General features: G+C 40.3%; 1 protein-coding gene across 4 annotated transcripts in view; it reads left to right on the plus strand.

Moving 5' to 3' along the window:
- agbl4 (AGBL carboxypeptidase 4) overlaps positions 1 to 27,138 on the plus strand; it is a 587,706-nt gene that overhangs the window by 513,181 nt on the left and 47,387 nt on the right. For all 4 annotated transcript variants that reach the window (XM_062999017.1, XM_062999019.1, XM_062999018.1 and 1 more), the window contains 3 exons: positions 3,948 to 4,037; positions 8,821 to 8,935; positions 11,256 to 11,367. In XM_062999017.1, the coding sequence (XP_062855087.1) occupies positions 3,948 to 4,037; positions 8,821 to 8,935; positions 11,256 to 11,367 (317 nt within the window). The remainder of the gene's footprint in view (positions 1 to 3,947; positions 4,038 to 8,820; positions 8,936 to 11,255; positions 11,368 to 27,138) is intronic.

The raw sequence follows: 27,138 nt of genomic DNA on the forward strand, positions 1-27,138 counted from the left end.
AGCAGAATGCATTTAGATTAGAAGCCGATGTTTAAAATATCTGACTTTCTAAAGACGTCTTTTACCTTTCTTCACCTTTATTCGCTTGTAAAGCTTGATGGCACAATGGCACAAAGATCCATAGACTGATTGTGTAGATTGTGCCACCTCCACAGCTTCTTTCCCCAGATACCTTTTTTTTTTTTTTACTTACTCCGTCAGTGTACCGTACTGTACATCCTCACTGCACACTTTGCCTGATGTTGTACTGTTCATGCTGCTGCTACATTGTTTATTGTTATTATACGTTTAGATCAGTGGCGGCTGCTGGTCTTTCAAAGAGGGGAAGCTCATTGTCGGCTTACATCATAAAATTTGTCAATTTATTTATACATAAATTCTGCCCTCCGTTCCTTTTCAAGAAAATGGCCTGTGATCCTATCGTACCAAACAGGCGTCTTTTCCAGGGACTTGACCAGTGTCCTCTCAATGGCCAGCAAATAGCTGTCAATCAAAACGGGATTCAGCCTTTCGACTGATCCTCCAATTATCTTGCAGAAGCTCCGCGTTCAGACCCGCCCACAGCTCCATTCACCCCCAGAGATGCTCAGCATCCGGGGGCGGGACAAAATCGTGGTATTTATCCAATGACCGGCGAGTTTCGCAGCAATGAAAAAACCTTTCCATGCAGTCCCGTTGAAGTGAATAGACGCTCAGCTTCTACGGGCAAATGCATTGACGCTACGGGAATGTATGTGAAGTTAACAAAATCGAGTCAGTCGATTTGTGATAAGTAGCTGATTGTGAACAAACTCGTCTTCGAGATGAACTTGTTCTAACGCATTTGTAGTCAATTAAATGTTAACACAACTGTACATATTTGACCATTTAATTTTTTTATTTTATAAGCTGAGCTTCCCTTGCAGTCTTAGAGAAATCGCCACTGGTTTAGATATAGTGTACCTTTTTATTATTTAACTTGTATGTTGTATGTTGACACCTGCACCAAAAGAAATTTCTTGTACATCTGCTACTTGGCGAATAAAAAGATTCTGATTCTGATTTAATATGTCCTGCTTGAGTTTTCACTGAGTACATTGGTTTCCTCTCACCTCTCTTACCTCTTCTTTACAGTGTTTCCATGATTTGCCATGAATCTATTGCAGGCTCCTAGGTGGCAAATCACAAAACAATGTCACAACCTTAAATGTCCACGAGTCCAAGAATGCATCATTTCTAGTGCTATTTGGTGTAAGGGATGGTGTTTTACTTTTTCCTACTGATTCTGGCAACACTCAGGTGTCTGTTAATAATGTTTATCAAAAAAAGTAGTTTTAAAGGAAGCATGTTTAGCATCGGCCTCTCAGACTTGGAAGGCTCAACAGACAAAAATAAGTGGCAGCTGAGTAAAAAAAAAAAAAAAAAAAAAAAAAAAAAAAAAAAGAATAGCTATTAAAGACGAATAATTAAAATTCTAATCAGCTGTCAACCAACAATTAGCATGCTGGATCCTAGTAGTACATGTTGTCAAAAAAGGCACACTGCACCCTTTGTGTGTATGCTAGCTTCTCCCTAAACTATTTATCTTCAAGAAACTTGTCTCTGTTTTTCAGAAACCCAAACATAGTGGATATGATGTATTATGCCACTTGTTTTCACACCTGCTGATATATGTGTACATTATTCAGTAAGCCTGTTGAATAATGCGTATTTGCATTTTAATGTTTCATTCATGGTCAAGTCGTAGACTGAACATTGACTTATCATTGGCCTGACTGCTGCTGCCATGTATATGTGTGTGCCTTAAGTCAATATATGTATAGAAATGTATGTGCTGGGGGTGTAACTCTTTCACACTTTCACCCGAGATACATTCATACACTCTGTGAAATACGCTGTGAAATGTGCCTACAGACATAGCGTTTTTATTTTGGAATATTACTCTTGCTGCAAATGTAATCATGTCTACTGAACAAGGGACAAAGAGTTGCTGCTGTTTAGCACGTCTGCAAATGCGATAAATCCTTCCTCGTGTGGGAGTGCAAGTCTGAGGATAACAGTTGTATTATTTGCCATGTTGTTTATTATGAGATTCTCCTGTTTGCATTGGAGGCGAGTGAGTGTTGAGGTTTTATGCGAAGCCAGCCCATCCTATGGCTTATGAGAGAAATGATTGTGACTGTTGAATGAATTTCATGGCTGTGTGGAAGCATATCAGCATTTTAAAAAGGCAGTTCTGTCCAGCATCTGCTTCCTGCCACTATATTAGCCTGAATGGTGTTCACAGTAACTCAATGGTGTTAAGAACTTCTTACTTGTGCAACAGAACCTGCCTCAGACCTAAAGATTGTTGTTGTATTTAGAGGGTAAGAGCAACCTGTTATTTCATTTTTGGCATGTATGGGTGTCGTCCTTGGTTTGACAGTGTCTCTGGTTTACAATTCAGTCTTTTCCTTCCTATCTGTTTGAATCCCATTCACAAAAGCTTAATTGTGGTGGGCTGGGGTGGGACATGGGGTGTTTTGTTGTGTCAAGACCTTGACGTGCTGTCATTAAGGGATCAGAAAACACTAGAGAGAATGTAATAATATCTGTCCATGAGCTAAAGCTAAGGTTTTAACTAAAAATAATGCTGGGCGCCATCTAGCGGGCATAGTTGACCGGACTATGTGGGTGGGGTCTTCAAACACTGTGTAAGGACCCTGATTAGACCCAGATAGAGAGGCACCTGTGCAAAAAGCATGGGTGAAAAAGGGTTCCGCTAAGGGCTGCACGCGGGTCGGAGAAGGCGTGAGCAGCAATATAACAACCTCAACCGCAATCAGGGATCCCCCAGCAGCGGAAGACAAATTGACTATGCTAAATTGGGAGAATGCATTAATAAAATTGAAAATAATGTTCTGTGAAATAACGTTGGCTTGGTGGGTAGCACTGTCGCCACAGCAAGAAGGTCCTGGGTTTGATTCCCAGGTGGAGCACTCCGGATCCTTTTGTGTGGAGTTTGCACGGTCTCCCCGTGTTTGTGTGGGCTTCCTCTGGGTGTACCGGTTTTCTCCCACAGTCTAAAGACATGCAGTCAGGATAACTGGAGATACTAAAGTTCCCCTAGGTGTGAGTGTGTGAATGTGTGTATGCTCTGTGATGGACTGGTGACCTGTCCGGGGTGTTTCCTGCCTTTCACCCAGTGATTCGGACCCACTGCGACCCTGAATAGGATAAAGTGGTGGTAAAACAGAGGGAGCAGAGGAAGCTTACTGGTTAAGGTACAGGAGTAGTAATCGGAAGGTCACTGGTTCAAGTCCCACATCTGCCAGCTTGCTGTTGGGCCCTTGAGCAAGGCCCTTAGACCTTAATTGCTTGCAGTTTATAAAGTCTCAGTTGTAAGTCTCTTTGGACAAAAGGCATCTGCTAAATGCTTAAAATGTTAATGTAAACGATGGACTGGCAATCTGTCCGGGGTGTTTCCTGCCTTTCACCCAGTGAGTCAGACCCACTGTGACTCTGAATAGGATAAAGTGGTGGTAAAACAGGCAATGAATGAATGAAAGAATACGTGTGCAATTCTAAAGTACATCAGAATGCAGGCAGTTAATTATTGAAGAAATGAAGGTCTTTGACAAACATTATGTTTGTTATTTTAAATGATTATTTAGTTTTTACACTCTATAAACTCTATCTACTAAAGTAGAATTAAATTGAATACAACACTGACACATCTGAGACCTCTATAACTTTATTTTTAGCTAAATTGTGGCACATTTTTCTATTTCATGTATCTGTGTAAGATCTCACTAGGAATGACATTTCCTATCATTTTGACCCAGTCGCGCTGACTACTGCTGTATCGCTGCAGTGTGCAGTTGCCTCCTGCCTTAGGGAATAGACATATGGCATCTGACCACACACATACAGTACTGCTGAGACTAAACTTTTCTGTGTGTGTGTGTGTGTGTGTGTGTGTGTTGCAGAAAACCTGAACCCTGAGCAAGAGAAACGTGTGGTTTTCCTTACTGCACGTGTTCACCCAGGAGAATCACCTGCTTCGTTTATCTGTCAGGGTAAGACCTTGTCACCTACACATACACCCCCCACACACAGATACAAAAGTAACTGACTGTGGCCAATATCATTTTCTTCTGTCATTATTGGCTGTTTAATCTGTGGCTCTTGGTCTCTGAGGGTCAGTGCCAGACTGGTTTGATGAAAAAGGCTGATCAAGTAAAAAAAGAAATTGCACTGAACTGACTTTTAGTCACACAAAGTAAAAGTTCTGCAAAAAATTGTTCAATCATTTAATAATTGAGAACATTAGATGTCATTTCACATGTCTTATTTTATTATTTAATTTTTTGTCAGTTAATAAAAATAGCTTAAATTAAGTCAGTATTTTGTCATGTTAAAGGAAGATCGTCGGGCTGCTTTAAATTGCCACTAGGTATGGGAGTTTAAATGAATGTGTGAATGAGTTACTGCCCATTTTATACACATGAGCTAACAAACTCATTTGCTTTAATTAGTCAATATTCCATAGTTTTCCCCAAAGTAAAGACACTTATGTTCTCCTGGGCTCATATAAATAATAAAAGGAAAACATTTATATTTACAACCCCAACAGAAAAAGTTGGGACAGTATGAAAAATGCAAATAAAATAAAAATGCAGTGTTCCTTGTATTTACTTTGACTTTTATTAGATTGCAGACTGTTTGAACCTGAGGTATTTCATGTTTTGTCTGCTCAACTTCATTTCATTTGTTAATAAACATCCATTCCTGCATTTCAAGGCAAGGCAAGGCAAGGCAAGTTTATTTGTATAGCACCTTTCATACACAGTGGCAATTCAAAGTGCTTTACATAAGGAAAAATTAAAAGCATTAAAACATTCCTGAGATCTAGAACCTCAGAAAGACTTCTTGCAAACATTTAGTTACAATTAAGACAACGTGAAATTCAAACAAGAGAGATAAAAATTAAGAACATGAAAAATTAAAAGAAAATATTGTAAAATATACCCTACAATTTGGGAAATACGAAATTAAAACAAGAGAGATAAGCAATTAAAACATGAAAACTAAAAGAAAATATAGTAAAATATACACTACAATTTAGAATGTACACTACTCTATAAAAAGAATTATTAAGAGCATGAAAAACTAAAAGAAATAGGGTAATAGCAAAAATTTCTAGCTCAATCATAGGCACAAGAAAAAAGAAAAGTTTTTAACCTGGATAAAAACCTGCAGACCTGCAGTACATTCCAAAAAAAGTTGGGGCAGGGGCAATTTAGGGCTAGTAATGAGGTGAAAGTGATTCCAAACAGGTGATGTCAACAGGTGATTGTTTGGTACAAAAGCAGCATCCAAGAAGGCACTGAGTCTTTGATGATCAGAGGATCTCCAGTTTGTCAACAAATGCGTGAGAAAATGATTAAAAAGCTTAAAAACAATGTACCTCAAAGAAAGATTGGAAGGGATTTGCATATTTCTCCCTCTACAGTGCATAGTACCAGGAATTTCAGTGTGTAAAGGTTAAGGGGCAAGCTTAAGCTGAATGCCCATGATCTTCGATCCCTCAGACGGCACTGCATCAAGAACCGCCACTCAACAATAGCTGATATAACCACATGGGTGAGGGATTACTTTGGCAAACCTTTGTCAAGCACTACAATACAGAGTTACATGCACAAATGCCACTTTAAACTTTACTGTGCAAAAAAAGAAGCCTTATGTTAACCATGTCCAGAAGCGGCCTTAACTTCTCTGGGCTCTGAGGCATCTACATTTACATTTTACATTTACATTTTCAGCATTTAGCAGACGCTTTTATCCAAAGCGACTTACACAGTGAGCAGAACACGATGAGCAATTGAGGGTTAAGGGCCTTGCTCAGGGACCCAACAGTGGCAACTTGGTGGTGGCGGGGCTTGAACCGGCAACCTTCTGTTTACTAGTCCAGTACCTTAACCACTGAGCTATCACTGGCATCTAGAATGGACCATCACACAGTGGAAACGTGTATTGTGGTCAGATGGATCAGCAATCCAGGTCTTTTTTGGAAAAAATGGACAGTAAAAGCTGAAATACTAAATCGCTTGGTCTCCTCTGTGCCAAAACGTCTTTTAAGTGTGGTGAAAAAGAATGGCAATGTTACAAAGTGGTAAATGCTTTACTGTCCCAACCTTTTTGGAAATGTGTTGCAGGCCTGAAATGCAGAAATTGATGTTTATTAATAAGTGAAATTAAGTTGAGCAGATAAAACATGAAATATCTCAGGTTCATCCTGTCTGCAATCAAATAAAAGTCAAAGTAAGTGTAAGGAACACCGTGTTTTTTATCTTTTGCATTCTCCATGCTATGCCAACTTTTTCTGATTTGGGGTTGCATTTTTAACAATACAGTACTACCGTTTTAAGTTAGATTGAGCTTAGAAATCAATATTTGGTAAAATAACTCTATAATCACAGCATCATTAGTGTTTTCATGCTCAACACCAGTCTTTCACATTGCTGCTGGCTGATTTTTTGTTACTCCTGGTGCTGGCTTTGTCTCATGGATTGGGACAATGCATCTTCCTCTTGATCATATTCCAGAGGTTTTCAAAGGGGTTCAAGTCTGGAGTATAATTTGGGGTTGGGGAATATTGTCAGGGCAGAAGAATGTAAAACACAAATATACCATAGTCCAGCCCTGCTAAGGCGTCCTCATATCATTACTAACCCTTTACCAAATGTTACAGTGGGTGTGAAATACTGCGGCTTGTAGGCCTCTCCAGGTCTGACCAGGGTGTTGGGCTAAGATGGTTTTATCAAAGGAACGTTTTTTGAATCATACTCACTGTGCACTTTACCCTAGCTGCAATTTGCCATGTTTTTTGTAGATTACTTGATGTCATCAATTGGTTATTGAGTGACATTTGAATCAGTTGGTGTTCATCCCAGTTGTTTTGACCTTCTGATGGTCTGTAGCTTTGTTGTCCCTGACATTTGGTACTTTGATCTTGTTCATATGAACCACCATCAATTTTAAGGATAGAACCTGATGTTTACTGTATCCCTTCTCCAGTAAAGCCAGGAATGAACCCTTCTTTTATTTACTCAAATCTGTTACCATGATTCCATGATACTACTAGCAGCGTTTTTGCAATGCAGCTGGTCCTTAAAGTGTCTGAAGGAGTGTCTGCTTTAAAAAAAAAACTTTAATAATGCCATTGCAGAGAGATGCTGAATATAATGAGTCTTCCCATTACATGAGCTTCCCCATTCAATCTAAACATTTTCAATATAAAACACCCTAGAAAAATGTCCTACTCCTCCGTAAGGCAGGAGATAAAACCCAACTGAACACTATTCTTGTAAATACAAAAGAGATGAGTTTAGGGGGTAAAAAGTCTCTGCTTCTGAGATTCTGTGTGGGTAATTAGAGAGTTAGGCAGTGTAGTAATTTAGGAAAGGCCTGTCATGGGTAATAGTAGTTTGGGCACGATAATGCTTACAAGCCACCTGCCTTGCTACTTCAATGTGACTTTCAGGTACACACTTATACACACACTGCCACACAGATGTGCATGAATAAATCCGTGAAGTTTGCGCAATTAAATAGCGCACTGGTATGGCCTCTGCCTCTCTCTCTCTCTGTCTCTCTCTCTCATTCACTTTCTCTCCTCTGTGCCACATTGACTCAATTAAATAGCTTGTTATGCTTCCATTAGTGGTAATGAGGAGGACAAAATGGGCATGTGGAAGAAGATAGGCATGGGGTCATTGCACTCTCACCCACCCTCCTCTCTCAGACCGCCTCTTTACTCTCTGTTTCTATCTCTTTCTCTTCATTTATGGCTCTTATTTACCTGTCAATTATTGCCACTCAGCTCAGGTCAAATGGAAACAAAAGTGATTGCCACTGTTGACCCAACCAGCACCGCCCTTTCTGTTTGCTGGCTTTAGTCAAATGGCTTTAGTCAGATTTTCAGATTACATGAAGGATGAATCTACTTCTTCTGATTTTATTATTGTATTAAACGTATTGTTTTGTATTGAACCCATGAATTCTACTGGAGCAATTAACTTTGAAATGTTTATTACTTAAATATTTTAAGTAAGCTACCTGAAGGGACTCACCACTGGATGTTAAATATTTGAACATGCCTATTAACATTATTGTAGATATTGTATATGGTGCTCATGCTGTAAGGAGAGCCCTTTAATCGTCAGTGTGAACCAGCGGTGGGTGATATGACCAATATTCTATTCTATAAGCTTTGCTATATAGCCAATATGTAGAGACCCCTCATAATAACAGAGTTCAGATGTCTCAGCCACATGTGTATTAACTAAAATATATAAGATATGGACTAAATTATAAGTGTTAAACCTTTGTTTGGAAAGGGCCCTTGTTGTTACAGCATGCTTGTGCCCTTTGTGCCCCTGTGAATAATCATAGCCACAATGTTGAAAAAACATACAAAATGTGCAACTAAACATTATTTATTATTTATCATTTTATATTAGTTTACATTACATTCTAGATTTATAATTCACAGTGCAGAATTTACTTTTTCTATATGGATTGTACCATATGAACTTATAATGACCTCTTACCCTGATCCGCTTTTCCGTGTGTCTTTTTTGTACCCTTTGTATTTAGCTTTCCTCCGTCACTTCTATTCTGTTTGTATTGATTGCAGATAGATGTCTCAGATTTCATTTGTGATTGTATAACAACTCTCTCTGTCCTTTTAATTGGTTTTCGGTCCTCTTTCCATTCCCAGGCTTAATTTGCTTTGACGTTGATGCCTTTGAAAGTTAAATTCGGTGACCTTGTATATGTGAATGTGTGTGTGTGTAGGTGTGATAGACTTTCTAGTGAGTGGCCACCCTTTGGCACAAGTCCTGCGTGATCATGTCGTCTTTAAAATTGTACCCATGCTCAACCCTGATGGTGTCTACCTGGGCAACTACAGGTAAGAAACATTAAGCAGTATCTGCATTTAATCATACCTATCATAATCTGTCCTTAATATATTGTATCTCACTTTTTACTGGTTAGAAGTTGTCTGTTTAAAGCTTTTAAGTGACTACTTACATGCTTATTGAAATGCATCACAGCAAAATGGGTCTTGTGGACTTGAGTTTAGTTTGATCCTCACCTTCAGTCACTGTTTGTAAAGAGTTTTGTTTGTTCCTACCATGATTGCCATAGTTTTCTCTGTACCTCAGGTATTCTCCATTCTCTAAATAACCTAAAGCATATACATTTACATTTTTGGCATTTGGGACATGCTTTTATATCATAGATTTATATCTGTTTATATTTATACTTGTTTGGGACCAGCACTAAGAGTGCACTGATATGTGCCCCCTCCAATGGTTAGATTCACCTAAGTCTATTCTCCTTCTGTATTTGAGAGCTCAGCCAGGTTTAGGGATTCGAACCCCTGAACCACAGGCACTGGTTATAGAGCATGTTTTTACCCCTTTGTACAAAGCAAGGTCCATATTGGCATTGTTTGATGAGTTACGTGTGAAACTCCAGTGGCCTGAATAGAGCCCTAACCAATTGATTGCAAGCCAAGCTTGCTCTTCCAACATCAGTGCCTGACCTTACTAACATTCTTTTGATTGAATGACCATACATTCTCACAGACACACTCCAAAATTAGTACTTGCACCAAAAGTCTGAATAGGCAAATGCCTATATCCCAAAAAAGCACAAACTGCAGCTGGGTGCAGTTACTCAGTCACAGCAACACGCATTATCTGTACTCCCCATCCCACAATTGCCTTTTACTTAATGGTGGCAGCCGTGCTGAATACCAATCACCTGCTTTATTCCTGCATAGACTTGGGGTAAGGGCATCAGTGGCTGCCATCTTGTGTCAGCCAGACTGCACTGCAAAAAAGTTGTGAGATCGTTTGGCCCTCTGTAGTGGGAACAGGGCATCATACAGGCTCCCAGTGGTGTAAATGGGTTAAAGTTGATGAGCTAGTAATGGTGCTGAATAAGTGACAGGTTGGTCCCTATCTCTTTCACACACACAGACACTCTATCACTCCTCTGCTGCCTCAGCAGTTCGCATGGGGTGGGAAAGCAGACGAGAAGGAGATCAGATGCAGAGGGACACAGGATCAATCCTTGCTGACTAGGGGATTAGTTATGCTGTGGAGGCTAGGGCATTGACAGACCGCCGCTCAAAGTCATGGATCCTCTGCCTCAGCTCAATAGCACAAACTAAAGCCCTGACTGGGCCTTGAGGGGTCTGTCTGCCTGTTTGTCCCTCCATCTGCCTACTGCTAATGTAAAAGCAGGGGAGCGATTATCGAACTTACAAAGACCTGCTAGACAGCACAGGGCTTTGCTTCTTTCAGCACATGTATAATACAGACAGATTACAACAAAACCCTGAATAAATAAAGTGGAAAAACAGGAGGAGATGTTTTCAGGTGTACTGGGTATGGAAATTATATTGGATGGCTACAGGAAGAGATCTAAGTGGAATAATGCAAAGCAATCATCTACAAAGTATTATAAAGTATTATGGTCAGCTGAGTTATTTTTTACCATATTCTTTAGTTGTTAATTTAGTTGTTTCTTGTGGGTCGTACACCAAGAGAAAAATACAGGCTTCAGTGTCTCACCCCAACAATGAAGGGTTCTGGTGGCTTTGCATGGATTGGCAAGAGGGGATTTTGCTAAAATGGTTTGGCTCATTTTTCCCCTTAAAGGAAATTAATAAGTGGTAGTAATATAGTACAATGCAGCCGATTATCTGATTAAACACTTGTAATTCAATGAGGTGGTCTTTTTCAGGATGACAGTGCTCCTAACCATGGCACACAACCAAGGGGTCATTAAAAGGTTTGATGTGGATCAGATGCTGAGGCCTTTTGCAGTCACCAAATAAACAGTGGTCTATTATTCCAATCCATCACTAATGAGATCCGTGTTCTCAGAATCTCAGTGCTATCAGCCAGTCAGGCGTTTACACAGACATGATGTCTGAGAGGAATGGACAAAGCCCTTCGATAAATTTGTCCAGGGTATTTCTGCCTTTCTCCCTGTGTGTACTGGTGGAACTGGGACTGCCGTGACCAGGATAAAGCAGTTGATGAAAATAAAAATGAATGCCTATAGTGAAGTTTATTCCTTCACTAGTTTCCCTACCTTTTCATAAATGAACTGCCAAGAAGCAACCACTTGGAGGTGGGGTAATCTAATTTCTAGGCTTTATTTGCAGTGAACTGGTTGTTTATTCACCTTTCGTACTTGTTTGCTTGATGCAGGTGCTCACTGATGGGTTTCGACTTGAACCGCCATTGGCAGGACCCTTCCCCATGGGCTCATCCCACTCTCCATGCCGTCAAACAACTTATCATCCAAATGAACCAAGATCCAGTGAGTGAATATTCACAGACATTTCCATTTAGTGGTTTAGAAACAGTTTTAGTAGCTGTTATACTTGATATTGCAAGTGACACTGCTGGGCTGGGTGTCTACACAGATACGATTGGCTGTGTTTGTAGGGGAGGGAAATGGTCAAGTAAGGGGTTCTTCACTGCTACTGCAATTGTGGCCTCTTCTGACCAGTAATGGGGTGGCACACATAAGGGGTGGTTGATCTCGAAAGTCTCTGCGCGAGATATGTGCTCTGTGAGCCCCCGTGTCTGGCAGGAAGCAGGTAGTGACTTTATGCAGGTGAAAGGTCATGTGACAATCTGTGGCCTCCTCGACTGAGAGTGCGGGGCTGCTCCAGAAGCAGGAAAAAGAACTTGAACTTGGATGTCTGGATGTCTGGCTAAATTGAACACATTGGCAATTAGTCCTTGGTCAAGGAGGTAAGAAAGAACCAAGTGGTCACTCTAAAAGAGCTCCAAAAGTCCTGTTCAGAGATTGGAGTATCACCTCTGCAGCACTTTATAAATCAGGGCTTTATGGCTGTGGGGCAAGAGTGACCACTGTTGATTGAAAGACACTCAAAAACAGTTACTGCTCATCATCAAGTCAAGTACCTGGCTAATATCATCCCTACACTGACGTGGCGGCATGGTGGCTAAGTGGGTAGCACTGTCGCCTCACAGCAAGAAGGTCCTGGGTTCGATCCCCAGGTGGGGCGGTCCGGGTCCTTTCTGTGTGGAGTTTGCTTGTTCTCCCCGTGTCTGTGTGGGTTTCCTCTGGGAGCTCCAGTTACCTCCCACAGTTCAAAGACATGCAAGTGAGGTGAATTGGAGACACTAAATTGTCCATGACTGTGTTTGATATAACCTTGTGAACTGATGAACCTATCGTTCCTGTCATGAATGTAACCAAAGTAGGGATGTCTCGATCACGTTTTTTTTGTTCCCGATACCGATCCCGATTATTAATTTTGATCCCGATCCGATACCGAGTCTCAAACCGATACTTGTATTTTCTAGATATTGTCTAGATAAGAACTAGATAACACTGTTTACACAGTGCACACTTCAAGTACATTACAGTTATTCAAATTAATCCAGTGTATATGTTTAACAACTGAATAGCTCTGCAGTGCTGAAGGGAAAAATGCTGCATCCAAGCTATTGGCTTAATGTTTTGTATTTTTACAAAATCAATCAAAATGAGTGAGATAATTGCAGTTTTACTTTAAACTTTACATTCAAAGAAAAAAAATCTGTTTAATGCAGTGATACACTAAAAATGAATAGAAATCTGTGTAGCAGCTTAACTTGAATATAAGAAAAAAAGTTACTTAAAAGCATTACAGTAAAACCTGAATACCAAAATAAAATGGAAAGGCTCTTTTGTTATGAAGGAAAGCCAGTTTTTAAAGTGCTTGTATTGTGACAATGGTTTGATGGACGTTTCTATGCGAAGTGAGTGTGTTTTGACCCTTAGGGGCTTCCATAGTGCATGGACTAGCGTGCTTGGCTCTAGCTGTCCACTATTCGGTACCGTAACAGAAGAAGTTAATAAAGTGTTCTGCTCCCGACAATATGTGAATATAGCGTGTATTTATTTCTTTATTAAACGAGTGCATCACTACATTGTTTTGTAAACCAGGCCAGTGATAGCTCAGTGGTTAAGGTACTGGACTAGTAAACAGAAGGTTCCCGGTTCAAGCCCTGCCACCACCAAGTTGCCACTGTTGGGTCCCTGAGCAAGACCCTTAACCCTCAATTGCTCATTGTGTAAGTCGCTTTGAATAAAAGCGTCTGCTAAATGCTGAAAATGTAAATGTGAAAATGTAAATGTAAACCGGAGTGATCCTTGACTCACACACCATATAAACAGTAAAATCATACAGTAATGAACGCAGCTCTGCTACTGCCGCCTCGTGAAATGCTCGCATTGCAGACATTACACTTCACTGCTGGACTTTCCAATTTAAAGTACTTCCACACAGCGGACATGCTGATGTAAAACAAAAGATCGGGATTAGGATCGGGTTTAGTAAAGCCGATTCCGATCAGTTAAAAAATGCCTTGATCGGCCCCGATCCCGATCTTTGAGATCGGATCGGGACATCCCTAAACCAAAGTGTGTAAAACATGACGTTAAAATCCTAATAAACAAACAAACAAACCCTACACTGAAACATGCTGGTGGCAGCGTCATGCTATGCAGGTGCTTCTCAGTAGCAGCAACAGGAAGACTGGAAAGTAGCCATGGATGGACGAATGCAGCCAAATACTGGAACATTCTTGAAGATTGCACACCGGCCAAAACAATACTGCATGGGGCTTCGAGCCAAGTGTCTGAATGCCCTTGAGTGGCCCAGAAAAAGCCCAGAGTAAAAAGTAAAGAGACCTAAAATGTTTAAACCTAATTTTCAGTTCGTCACTGTTGGTAATTAGTCATAGACTACTGAGTAAAAATGGCAATTATTTCTATTCAAAAACAAATCCACAACAAAATAAAAAGTCAAGGGGTTTGAATACTTACTGAACTCTATACAAACAGTGTACATTTAAACAGTGTATTTAAACCACCTCCTTGTTTCTACACTCACTGTCCATTTTATCAGCTCCACTTACCATATAGAAGCACTTTGTAGTTCTACAATTACTGACTGTAGTCCATCTGTTTCTCTACATGCTTTGTTAGCCCCCCTTCATGCTGTTCTTCAATGGTAAGGACCCCCACAGGACCACTACAAAGCAGGTATTATTTGGGTGGTGGATCATTCTCCGCACTGCAGTGACACTGACATGGTGGTGGTGTGTTAGATAGATAGATAGATAGATAGATAGATAGATAGATAGATAGATAGATAGATAGATAGATAGATAGATAGATAGATAGATAGATAGATAGATAGATAGATAGATAGATAGATAGATAGATAGATAGATAGATAGATAGATAGATAGATAGATAGATAGATAGATTCTTTATTGATCCTTTGCAGGAAATTTCTTTGTTACAGCAGCTCAGACAACAGTCAACAACAACTTCTTTTATACATACAACATTAACTTACAGTGCAAAAACAAGCAATAAGATAAAAATGTACAGTATGGTACTATATACATGTAAACTTTTTATGGTGCATGCATAGCATACAGAAGTAAGTATTTCTTATAAATGATTTATTTGAATTATTGTGAACTGTTAAACAGTCTGATAGCAGTTATAAGAAAGGATTTTCTGTAGCGTTCAGTCCTGCATTTAGGAGGAATCAATCTGTGACTGAAGGTGCTCTGTCGAAACACCTCCAGGGAGTGAAGTTAGTGTGTGTTGTGCTGGTATGAGTGGATCAGACACAGCAGCGCTGATGGAGTTTTTAAATACCTCACTGTCACCCCGTAGGCAGCATCCTGTGACCACTGATGAAGGTCTAGAAGATGACCAACTCAAGCAGCAGCAATAGATGAGCGATCGTCTCTGACTTTACATCTACAAGGTGGACCAACTAGGTAGATAGAGTGAACAGTGAGTGGACAGTGTTTAAAAACTCCAGCAGCGCTGCTGTGTCTGATCCACTCATACCAGCACAACACACATTAACACACCACCACCATGTCAGTGTCACTGCAGTGCTGAGAATGATCCACCACCTAAATAATACCTGCTCTGTGGTGGTCCCGTGGGGGTCCTGACCATTGAAGAACAGGGTAAAAGCAGGTTAAAAAAGTATTTAGAGAAACAGATGGACTACAGTCAGTAATTGTAGAACTACAAAGTGTTTCTATATGGTAAGTGGAGCTGATAAAATGGACAGTGAGTGTAGAAACAATGAGGTGGTTTTAATGTTTTGGCTGATCGGTGTATATAATGTATGCTTTTTCTTACAGTGCACTAGAGCTTTGGTAAATATCTACAATGTATAAAAGTTGCACTTAGTGGAACATGGTGCATTGTCCAAAAGAATATTTTAGCAATTAACCACCAGTGTTTACCCTCATTTTCCAAATTTATAACACTAACACCAGGGAATCTTTGATTCAGCATCTTTCAGAAACAAGCGTGCACTTCCCATTGCTCTTCAGCATGTTCTTTGTTTGGGCGTGCAGCCATCTGTTCTGGCTGGGTGTTAATTATAGAGGAGAGTGAGTGAGGTGTGTGATGAGTGAAGGTCAGCGGGCATCCTGGGAATGGCCTGCCCTTTGCCGCTCTTTCACTTCCTGATAAGAGCAGGAGTGTCGGAAAGCAGAACGGGACCGTATACCGTGCCTTAACCTTTTCCCCCCTACGCTGACACGCTGATCGATGAGATCGTTCATAGCAAAACATGCTGTCTATGTCCCTTATACCCTAGACATGCACACACACATACTGTATCTTATTTTACTCACCCACGTACACAAGTATCCTGTCAGTCGGACTCATCCTTCACGTACACTCCACCATGTATTCATGGAAAGGCACTACGTGAACAAAAGTCTGTGGACATCCCTTACAGTCCCCATTTCTGGAAAAGTTATGCAAAAATTGACAATGTAAAATGCAGTAAAATCTGTGATTTGTTAATTATCTTAAATCTTTATTTAATTGACAAAAGTGAAAAGAATCAACTTCATTATGTGTTATAAACACAAGGGTTCTTCAAAAAGTTTCCACACTTTTTTTTAACTCTATTCATTAAGAATTTAAAAAACAAATGACATCACTTTTCTACAGTCACCTTCCGATGCCTTGTTCCCAGCAAAACATGTTTTTGGTTGAGCGCGTAGCCACTGATGCACCGCTGCTTTCACATCATCATCACATGAAAATCTTTGTTTCCCTTAAAGCTTCTTTGAGCGTACAAAAAGGTGGAAATCAGATGGCACAAAATCCAGACTATAACCATCTCTCAGTCTTTCAGACACGACCAATTACTACTCCTCCTGCCCTCACCGTTTCCAACAAAAATATAAAAGTGCAGAAACTTTTTGAAGATCCCTCGTAAATTCAGATTTCTTCCACCAGTCGTTTCCGTCTGCAACCTACATGGACGGAATGTAGATTTTTTCTGGATTCTCTGAATCTTTTTATAATATTATGTATAGTAGATGGCAAAGGACCTAAATTATTTGCAATCTCATGTTGATGAACATTGAGCCAATGACTTTCATTGCTTGTACAGACTAAGCCCTTGGTGGATGCTTCTTTTATCCCCGGTCATAATTTACTCAGCTTTTACCAATTCACCTGCTTAGTGTGGAATGTTTTAAACACTATAACGTAAATATTTTCTGAATGTCAAGTTTTCACTTTTATTTTACCTCTGTCCCAACTTTTTGTTGCATAAAATTCTAATTGTTTTAATATTTACAAAATACAATCAGCAGTGAAAATAGTGGAAATAAAGATTCAGGAGCATTAACAAATCACAAATTTTTTTTTTTTACATTTACATGTTCGGCATTTAAAAGATGCTCTTATCCAGAGCGATTTACAGAAGTGCTTCCATAGTAGACATTACCTTACTCTAGTTTAAGTAGACAACAGTTTAAGAATATAAATCTGCTGAAACTCTGTTAGAACCAAAGTGTTCTTTTTTTTTGAGCAAGAAATGAATGAGCGTTAGTAAGTAAGTACATTTCAGCTTAAGTGCTTAGTAAAGAGGTGGGTTTTTATTTGTCTTTTGAAGACAGACAGAGGAAGTTCTGAAAGTACAGAGAAGACAGTCATGGACAATTTAGTGTCTCCAATTTACCTCACTTGCATGTCTTTGGACTGTGGGAGGAAACTGGAGCGCCCGGAGTAAACCCACACAGACACGGGGAGAACATGCAAACTCCACACAGAAAGGACCCGGACCGCCTCATGCTGTGAGGTGACAGTGCTCTCCCACTTAGCCACCGTGCTGCCCCGTCAGTGTTTTAAACTGAATGCGTGCAGCTACAGGAAGCCAGTGAAGAGAACGCAGCAGTGGGGTGATGTGCCAGTGTTTAGGTTGGTTAAAAACCAGGCGAGCAGCTGCCTTTTGAATGAGGTGCAAGGGTTTAATAGTGCACATAGGAGCACCTGCCAGGAGGGAGTTGCAGTAGTCCAGCTGTGAGATTACAGGTGACTGGACAAGAATTTTTATTGCATTTGACTAACAGGTTTTGCTACTTTAGCTACAATCTCACTGTAAAGTGGTGCTTTAATGAAATAAGCCATTCTATCAAAGAAGCATTTGTGAGGTCAGACCTGAATGTCGGATTTGCAATCAACATCCCAGTTTATCCCAACAGTGTTTAATAGGGGTTTGGACCCTCCAGTCATGATAGAACAAAAATGGCCTTTCACAAAATTGGAAGCATGTAATTTATTTTATATAAAAGTTGTTTCTGGGTGTGACAGAAACACATTAACTCAATTTGGGGGGATGTCTACATACGTATGACCATAGTGTATATGGATATGGTGTCTGGATGACCACATAAGATCCTTAATTTTCTACCCTGCTAGAACTTCGTGGTGAAGTGTAAGTGCTGTTATTGTGTCTGGAAAGATTTAAAGCCATTATAGTTTAGCTGCAAAGTGGTCTTTGGTTACAGCACTTAGTAATATGTTGCACATTGCCTTTAGAAGCAAAAGCAGAACACAAACAGGAAAACTTGTTGATTGACTTTTTATGATCAAGCAACCTAAGATCATTATGTACTAATTAAGCTAGTGAATTCGACTGGTGTAACACATTCACTGAAGTGCAAAATCATATTTCAGTATATGGCAGTCTGCTGGATGAACCTTGGCTGGATGCTAAAAAAAAAACACCACATGCTAGAACATGGTCCTGGATGTATACTGTAGTACCAACTGTAAAGTTTGGTGAAGAGTGTATAATGCTCTTTATGGGTTGCCGACTTCTTCTCCTGACATGAAACTGACCCATACACAAAGCCAATGCATAATTAAAGTTTGGAGTGGATGATCTTTTGGGATTAATTGAAATGCTAGCTGTCGTTCAGTCCATATCACCAATCATTATGACCTATTCTCATTTGTGATCTGTGTATGAATAGAAGTGAATTTCTGCAGTCGCCCAGGTGACGCAGAGGGATATTCTGCTAGCACACCAGCATCGAGATTCTGAACTCCTTGGTTCGAAACTTGGTGTTGCCACCAGTCGGCTGGGCACCATCTAGCAGGCTTAATTGGCAGTGCCTGCAGCAGACATTACTTGGTCACCGTGTCTGCTAGGGCGGGATGACCGGACTATGTGGGTGGGGTCTTCAAACGCTGTGCAAGGACCCTGATTAGCAGATAGATGTGCAGAAAGCATGGGTGAAAAAGAAGGGGTTCGTTAAGGACTGTTCACGGGTCAGAGGAGGCATGAGCAGGAGATATACCTTCCTCAAATGCAATCAGGGATCCCCAGTAGCGAAAGACAAATTGACTACACTAAATCAGCAGAAAATGGGAAAAAATGCATAAATAAAATAGAAGAAGTGAATTCCTGCAGTCATGTTTTAATTTAAATAAAATATATTCTTAACAAAAGAGTGGAATCTGTTATAACACAGAATAAGGGAACCAACTCCACATTAATGCCAGTGGTTTTGGATAAGAATAAGAACATCTGAGTACTAACAACAAAACTGACATTTGGGTAAATTCTGATTTATGGCATCCATTAAGCAATAAGGCATTTCTTAAATAAATAAACACCATCATTTACAGAAAATTTTCTTACTTGAATAAACAGACATTAGTAATTCTTACATTTTATAGCGAGCATGTATTAAAGGAAACCAAAATACTTTGACATTTTCTCTTTCATTTGACACGTACACAGTTTTACCTTCAATTAATCTTGCTGAAAGTCACTTGGGTGGTTTTCGAACAAAAACACTGTGCTGTATAACAGCAGAATGAGAAAATATCTAAAAGCCAGTCATGCAGGTAAATATAATCGGTAGCACAAGACTTTCTTTTTTTTCCCTCAAAAAGCAGGGATAAAGAAATAAATGGGCTTTTCTTGGTGGCAAAGCAGCGCTTTTCTACCCCATTCATCAAGAAAAGCAGAGAATTATTTTTGATTGGCTTATTACTGGAAACATTAATCATAGAAAACATCTCCCCACCAATCTGACAATGTCATTTCAGATAATTTGTTAAAGATTACAACAGGGATGGAATTGCCAAGGTTCATTTCTGACCTTTTTAATATTTGAAATTTAATTTTTCATCTGTTGCAAATATATTAGATCTGTCAGCATGGTCGGATGAATATTGCACCATAAAACCACTGTTCATCTAAACATTCATTTCTCCACTTTCCTTTTTTCTGTAGTCATTGTATACTGGATTAGAAATGATGAGAAGAATGTGCTGTGTGTATTGTGTATGTTTATGTGTGTGTGTGTTTGTATTTGTGTGTGTGCACGGGCATGCATGTCTTACGTTGTCCTCTGGTGTCAGGCACCCATTACTTACCCATCTATGAGATTTACGAGCAATTTGTGCCTGTCATTGCTCACCTCCAGTTTGTGTCAGCAGTATCAGGCTCATTCTTCTAAAGTGCTCCCATAAGGAAGGTTGGCATCTCTTTGTTTCCTGCTCTTTTGGTCTGTCTGTCTCTCTAAAAAAAAGCCAGGGTAAAGTCAAACAGGCAGCGGATGGAGTAGCACTAGGCTTAGACTCCTGCTAGAATAGATTGTCTGTTTGCTTTATTGCCCGGACTTAAAGAGTCATTAGCAGCAACTGATACAGCTGCTTATGATGTGCTAACTGCACAATGTTGTGGCTCTGCTTTGGTAAAGTGCCAGTTCAGCTTGATTATGAATCACTTCTGTGTTAAAAAGGTTTAAATAGCTCATCCATCCGTTATGATGGAAGGGAGAGTGATGGAGGGCAAATACCCCCCTGAGTAGATGCTGACATTTAAAGGTGAGAAGTAATGAAGTACTTTGTTATTGTACTTCAATCGAAGTACAGTTTATAAGATAGTTAGGACCCTGATAGTTAGTAAGAAATGTGTAGCTCTAATTATTAATTCGGTAGTGTAGAAAGTTCTGTAATGTTGTTTAACTTTGTGGCATGGCCTTCTTAATCCTTGCTAGTGATCATGATTGTATTCATTAGCTACAGTCACTGACTATAGCTAATGACTTCTCTGTCCTCATATACATAGGGCTAGATTAACTGCACCCATTAAAAAGCAACTGAAACAGTGGTCTGCCATGATCGGGAAGAAAACTCAAACCGTCACCTTATGCTGAGAGGAAATTGGTCCAGATGGTCAGATATACACTTGATCAGCCATAACATTAAAACCAACTCCTTGTTTCTACACACATTGTCTATTTTATCAGCTCCACTTACCATATAGAAGCACTTTGTAGTTCTACAATTATTGACTGTAGTCCATCTGTTTCTCTACATGCTTTGTTAGCCCCCTTTCATGCTGTTCTTCAATGGTCAGGACTCTCCCAGGACAGAGTTGGTATTATTTGGGTGGTGGATCATTCTCAGCACTGCAGTGACACTGACATGGTGGTGGTGTGTTAGTGTGTGTTGTGCTGGTATGAGTGGATCAGACACAGCAATGCTGATGGAGTTTTTTAAACACTTCACTGTCACTGCTGGACTGAGAATAGTCCACCAACCAAAAATATCCAACCAACAGCGCCCTGTGGGCATCATCCTGTGACCACTGATGAGGGTCTAGAAGATGACCAACTCAAACAGCAGCAATAGATGAGCGATCGTCTCTGACTTTACATCTACAAGGTGGATCAACTAGGTTGGAGTGTCTAATAGAGTAGACAGTGGACACGGTGTGATAAATATAGCCACACAGCCCGCCTAAAGTCCAGATCTGTCTTCTATTTAAAATGTATGAAGGAGAGAATCAGCCAACGGCAACTACGGATTGTTGAACAGCTGAAGTCTTGTATTAAGCAAGAATGGGCAAAAGGTTTATTTGCAAAACTGCAACAATTGTGATGTTCAGTTTCCAAGCCATTAATAATTGTACATAATATGGAATTTGTTTATTTTTTACAAAATACAATTATGTTGAGTATTGTAAACATTGGAAATCTTTCTCCTGACTTTTTTCTTTACTTTGTAAGTTTGTCAGTCCTAGCTGGGCTTTGTAGTTTTTATTATTCATTATTAAATATTAAAACCTTTTTTGTACATTCACACATCTACTCCCCCCTTAAATGTATTTTCTATTCCCTCTTTGTAATTTTCCACGTAAGCTTTTCCACAATTCTGTCTTACATTATAAGAAGACACAGTCCATTACCAACGTGGCCAGAATTTGTTGCATCCTCTTCTTAAAGGTATTGCTGATGCTAAGTGCCCTGTGGTTAAATGCATCAGCTTTTAAATCTGCTTAAATCAGCAGCATTGTTTCCCCCATTACAGAGAAGCATATTGTTTATGGATCTTTAAGGCCCAGCCTAATAATTATGCATCAGATAAGTACTCCTCGTCGTGAGTTCCTCTGACCTTCCATTAGCTCCTCTACACAGTTAAACCTGGATCTTAGCACTTAGCCTCACCTAGAATATAATGGACATTACACTCTTGTTATTGAGTATGCAATGCATCAGGGTTTAAATCATCTCCTGTTTTCATATTCCTAATTTCCTAATTGTCTTTAATTGGCTAATTACAAATTTAAATGAACAAATCTAGAGGTCAGGGACGCATGTTAATGAAACAATCCATCACTGTTAGACCGGCGGGGTATTGTCCTGCTTTGATTGACAACACGTTAGGGTGGTGTGATTGGCAGGCTTTGTGTTCACATGTGTTGGAGACTGGGGGAAATGTTGACTGTGACTGCAGTTGTTGCCCTTGAATTATTCCAGCAAGTGCTGCTATTTCTCAGGTGGGAGTTATACAGAAATGAGTTTTGACTTCAGTTTAACCTTTAGGAACCTTATAGGTTCACATAAAATCATTTTTATGTTATATTTAATTAGGTTATATGGTTTGTATAACGTTAAAGGTTAAAGGAGTTTTTCTATGTACCTGGGTTGTGGGTGATTATCTGAATACAATGCTATACATCCATCTTTGTGGTTTTAATGAAGTAATTTGTTTAAAACCCATACATACCCTGTAACTGTTTACATATTTAATGCTGTTGTTTAATGCTGCCTTGTTTTTTTAGTATATTAACAAATACAAGCATTAAAAGTAAAATTTAATAGCAGTCAAGCACGCTAGCACACCAGAGCTGACATCTCAAACTCGTAGTTTCAAATCTCAGCTCTGCCATTCGGCAGCCTTGGCGCCTATACAAACAACGATTGGCTGTTGTTCATACAGGGTGGGAGCCGGACGGGGATTCCTCATAACTGATGTAATTACGATCTCTGCTGGCTGATTAATGCCGTCTGCACAGGGACGAGAGATAATGCATTGATCAGGGTGTGGCTCTCTGTACACAAAGCTGATCCACATATGAACTCACCTCATGCAGGTGAAAAGATGCAGTCGGCTTCTGCACACGTGTCGGAGGGGGCGTGTGTCAGTCTCGGCTCTCCTCAACCAGAGTGGAGATCAACATTAGCAGAGAGAAAGCATAATGCAATTGGGTAACTGGCTACGCTAAAAGTCAGGAGAAAAAGGGGAGAAAATGCATGTGCTGAAATAAGCTGTCATTTGTGTGGATAAAAATAGCAAAAATATTGTACATTGAAAGGCCTTGATCAGGGGCCCAGCAGCAACAGCTTTAGTAGTTCAATGCCTTAACCACTGAGCTACCACTTCCCTCACGTTATAATGTAATTCAATATTAAACATAGCAAGTGGGTGGAAACTGAAGTATCTGGGCCAATCTGTTACCTAGCATTTGCAGCATTTAGCAGACACTTTCATTCAAAGCAACGTACAATTATAGCTATACAATTTGAGCAAGTCCTGTGATCACTGATGAAGGTCTAGAAGATGACCAACTCAAACAGCAGCAATAGATGAGCGATTGTCTCTGACTTTATCTACAATGTGGACCAACTAGGTAGGAGTATCTAATAGAGTGGACATTAAGTGGACACAGTATTTTAAAACTCCAGCAGCGCTGCTGTGTCTGATCTACTCATGCCAGCACAACACACACTAACACACCATCACCATGTCACTGCAGTGCTGAGAATGATCCACCATCTAAAAAATACCTGCTTTGTTGTGGTCCTCTGGGGGTCCTGACCATTGAAGAACAGGGTGAAAGCAGGCTAAAACAAGTATGTAGAGAAATAGATGGACTACAGTCAATAATCGTAGAACTACAAAGTGCTTTTATATGGTAAGTGGAGCTGATAAAATGGACAGTGAGTGTAGAAACAAGGAGGTGGTTTTAATGTTATGGCTGATCAGTGTATACCACTATGGATAGAGAGTAATACAGATTGAGATTGGGCTAAAATGCCTGTGGACTAAAGGAAGCCTAAAAACAGCAAGACACTGTGAAACACCACACTGATGATGAAGCAGTGACATTAGATTTCCAATTTTATTTTGCTAATGAACCAAAGCGGACAAACAAGCCGTTTTGGTCAATTAGCACCTCATGCATACAGTCCCATTACACAGCCTGAAATTTAAACTTCTTCTACTAATATGAGAAATGGTCAAAACAGTGTGTGTGTTTAAAGAAACCTTTGCCAGTGGGACAGACTTGGCCCGTAATACAGGGCAAATGGGCAATTAGAATGTCTTTCACCTCTATTGGACCTTGTGAACCTCTTCAAGGAGCTGATGATGCTTCCCTAATAGTGGCTGGATTTGCCATTTTTTTGTTGCTCTCTCCATTTCTTTCTCTCTTCTGCTGTATCTCTGTTCCTGGATCTCTCTCTCTTCCTTCTTTTTATCTTCCTCTTTTTTCCTCTGTGTGTTGTTCCCCTCTCTTCCTTGCGGGCTCCATCCATCAGACTGGCATGCAGGCTGCTGCCCCTATCCCAGCCACAATATTTCACCGCCTGCCATCAGAGGCCTGACAGCCCTCTGCTCGCCAGGAAATTGCTTTGACTGTGAGCAGAATTTCAAACACTGAGTGCTCGCCACCTCTTCCTCTCTCTTTTTCTATCTCTTTTTCTTTAATTCACCTATTTGTTCTCTCTCAGTTCCTCTCTTACTTGCTCTGCGGGTGACTCCAGGGATTTAGGACGAGTTTTGGAATGTTCAATGAGACAAGGGATGGTTGGCAGAGCTCTACTGTACTATAAAAAGAGAGGGAGAGAAAGCGAAGGCAGCAGAGCAGTCAAAGGTTAGGAATCAAGGCCTTGTGTATAGGGCACACATGGAAATGAGAAGAATAAAGATCAATGTGAAATACAGTGTTTTTGATCTGATGCATGTTCTTTGCAAAGCTTAAAGCAACTGTAGGGTCATTATCTGAGGTGAATGCATCCTTTGTTCCTATGGGTCCATGGTTTGTAAATGGTTTACATAAAAAAGTTTAATGGTGTTTGCAACAAATACATACATTAATTTTTTTTACACATAATTTTGCAGTTCTTTTGAACTGTAAAATAGACAATCCAACCAATCAAATGTAAACGTGTCCTGGAAACAATGTAATGCATATCTGTACCAAAACATTTCTAATTTAAGTTTTGGCAGTTGGTAGATCAGTGGTAAATATTTTGGACTAGTGATTAGAATGTTGCATGTTCTAGCCCCATCACTCAACATTGCCAACATTAAACCGTTAAACTAAAGTAAGGCCATTAAACTTCCATTGCTTGTATTTCAGGTCAATTGTAAGTCAGGGGTGTCAAAATCATTTTCACCGCATTATGGTGGCCCTGAAAGGGCCAATTGTAACGTATCCTGCTGTGATTGCAGTCTGCCTTTTAAGTCTTGGACAATTTGTTGTTTTTCTTGAAGGCTAAATTCTGTGTTTGGTGTCAAAATGTCAAATTTATACTGTATATTTATAATGTACATCTACATTTATATTGTACTCCTTTACCACAGACACGGCCTCATAACGGGTGGCACGGTGGCTAAGTGGGTAGCACTGTCACCTCACAGCAAGAAGGTCCTGGGTTCGATCCCCAGGTGTGGTGGTCCGGGTCCCTTCTGTGTGGAGTGTGCATGTTCTCCCCGTGTCTATGTGGGTTTACTCCGGGTGCTCCGGTTTCCTCCCACAGTCCAAAGACATGCGAGTGAGGTGAATTGGAGACACTAAATTGTCCATGACTGTGTTCGATATAACTTTGTGAACTAATGAACCTTGTGTAATGAGTAACTACCGTTCCTGTCATGAATGTAACCAAAGTGTAAAACATGACATTAAAATCCTAATAAACAAACAAACACGGCTTCATAACACAAGAGACAAACTTGTATTCACTTTCCCATCTTTCATTAAATTCTCTTCTTTTTGCTTAAATTTTCTCTTCTTGAACATTTTGGGATTATTTGTAAATATTTCTCAACATCACTTGTTGGAGAACCGCCTCAGTTAATAGCTGATGCGGTCACTTTGCGGGTCATGAAATCAGCATGCATTGTGGGAGATGCAGTTTATGTACGATTTTACAGTGTATTTTAAGACACTCATACGTCTTTTAGGCTCACGCGGGCAACATAAAATGACGTGGCGGGCCTCGAGTTTGACACATGTGCTCTAGATAAAAGCATGTACTAAAAGTACTTCCTCTGTTAACAGTTAAGTGGAGTAGTACCATTACAAAGCTGTAAATAATAAGCTAATACATTTATTTTTTGTTTAAATTGGCTTGTTTTTGCTGTTGAATTTTTCAGTTTTCCTTTTAATATACAGATATGTTCAAAATGTCCTTTCCAACATATTGATATAAAATTCTAAATAAATGTATTCCACAATCTGTCAGTGTTCCCATCATTGCCCAGGATCTGTCAGTGTTCCCATCAGTGTCCAGGATCTGCCAGTGTTCCCATCATTGCCCAGGATCTGTCAGTGTTCCCATCAGTGTCCAGGATCTGTTAGTGTTCCCATCATTGCCCAGGATCTGTCAGTGTTCCCATCAGTGTCCAGGATCTGCCAGTGTTTCCATCATTGCCCAGGATCTGTCAGTGTTCCCATCAGTGTCCAGGATCTGTCAGTGTTCCCATCATTGCCCAGGATCTGTTAGTCCCCTCATGAGTGTCAAGGATCTTTCAGTGTTCCCATCAGTGTCCAGGATCTGTCAGTGTTCCCGTCATTGCCCAGGATCTGTCAGTGTTCCCGTCATTGCCCAGGATCTGTTAGTGTTTTCATCAGTGTCCAGGATCTGTCAGTGTTCCCATCAGTGTCCAGGATCTGTCAGTGTTCCCGTCATTGCCCAGGATCTGTTAGTGTTTTCATCAGTGTCCAGGATCTGTCAGTGTTTCCATCAGTGTCCAGGATCTGTCAGTGTTCCCGTCATTGCCCAGGATCTGATAGTGTTCTCATCAGTGTCCAGGATCTGTCAGTGTTCCCATCAGTGTCCAAGATCTGTCAGTGTTCCCATCAGTGTCCAAGATCTGTCAGTGTTCCCATCAGTGTCCAGGATCTGTCAGTGTTCCCATCATTGCCCAGGATCTGTCAGTGTTCCCATCATTGCCCAGGATCTGTTAGTCCCCTCATGAGTGTCCAGGATCTTTCAGTGTTCCCATCAGTGTCCAGGATCTGTCAGTGTTCCCATCAGTGTCCAGGATCTGTCAGTGTTCCCATCAGTGTCCAGGATCTGTTAGTGTTCCCATCATTGCCCAGGATCTGTCAGTGTTCCCATCAGTGTCCAGGATCTGCCAGTGTTTCCATCATTGCCCAGGATCTGTCAGTGTTCCCATCAGTGTCCAGGATCT

The sequence above is a fragment of the Trichomycterus rosablanca genome, chromosome 7 (genome assembly GCF_030014385.1).
Source record: "Trichomycterus rosablanca isolate fTriRos1 chromosome 7, fTriRos1.hap1, whole genome shotgun sequence".
Taxonomy (NCBI): domain Eukaryota; kingdom Metazoa; phylum Chordata; class Actinopteri; order Siluriformes; family Trichomycteridae; genus Trichomycterus; species Trichomycterus rosablanca.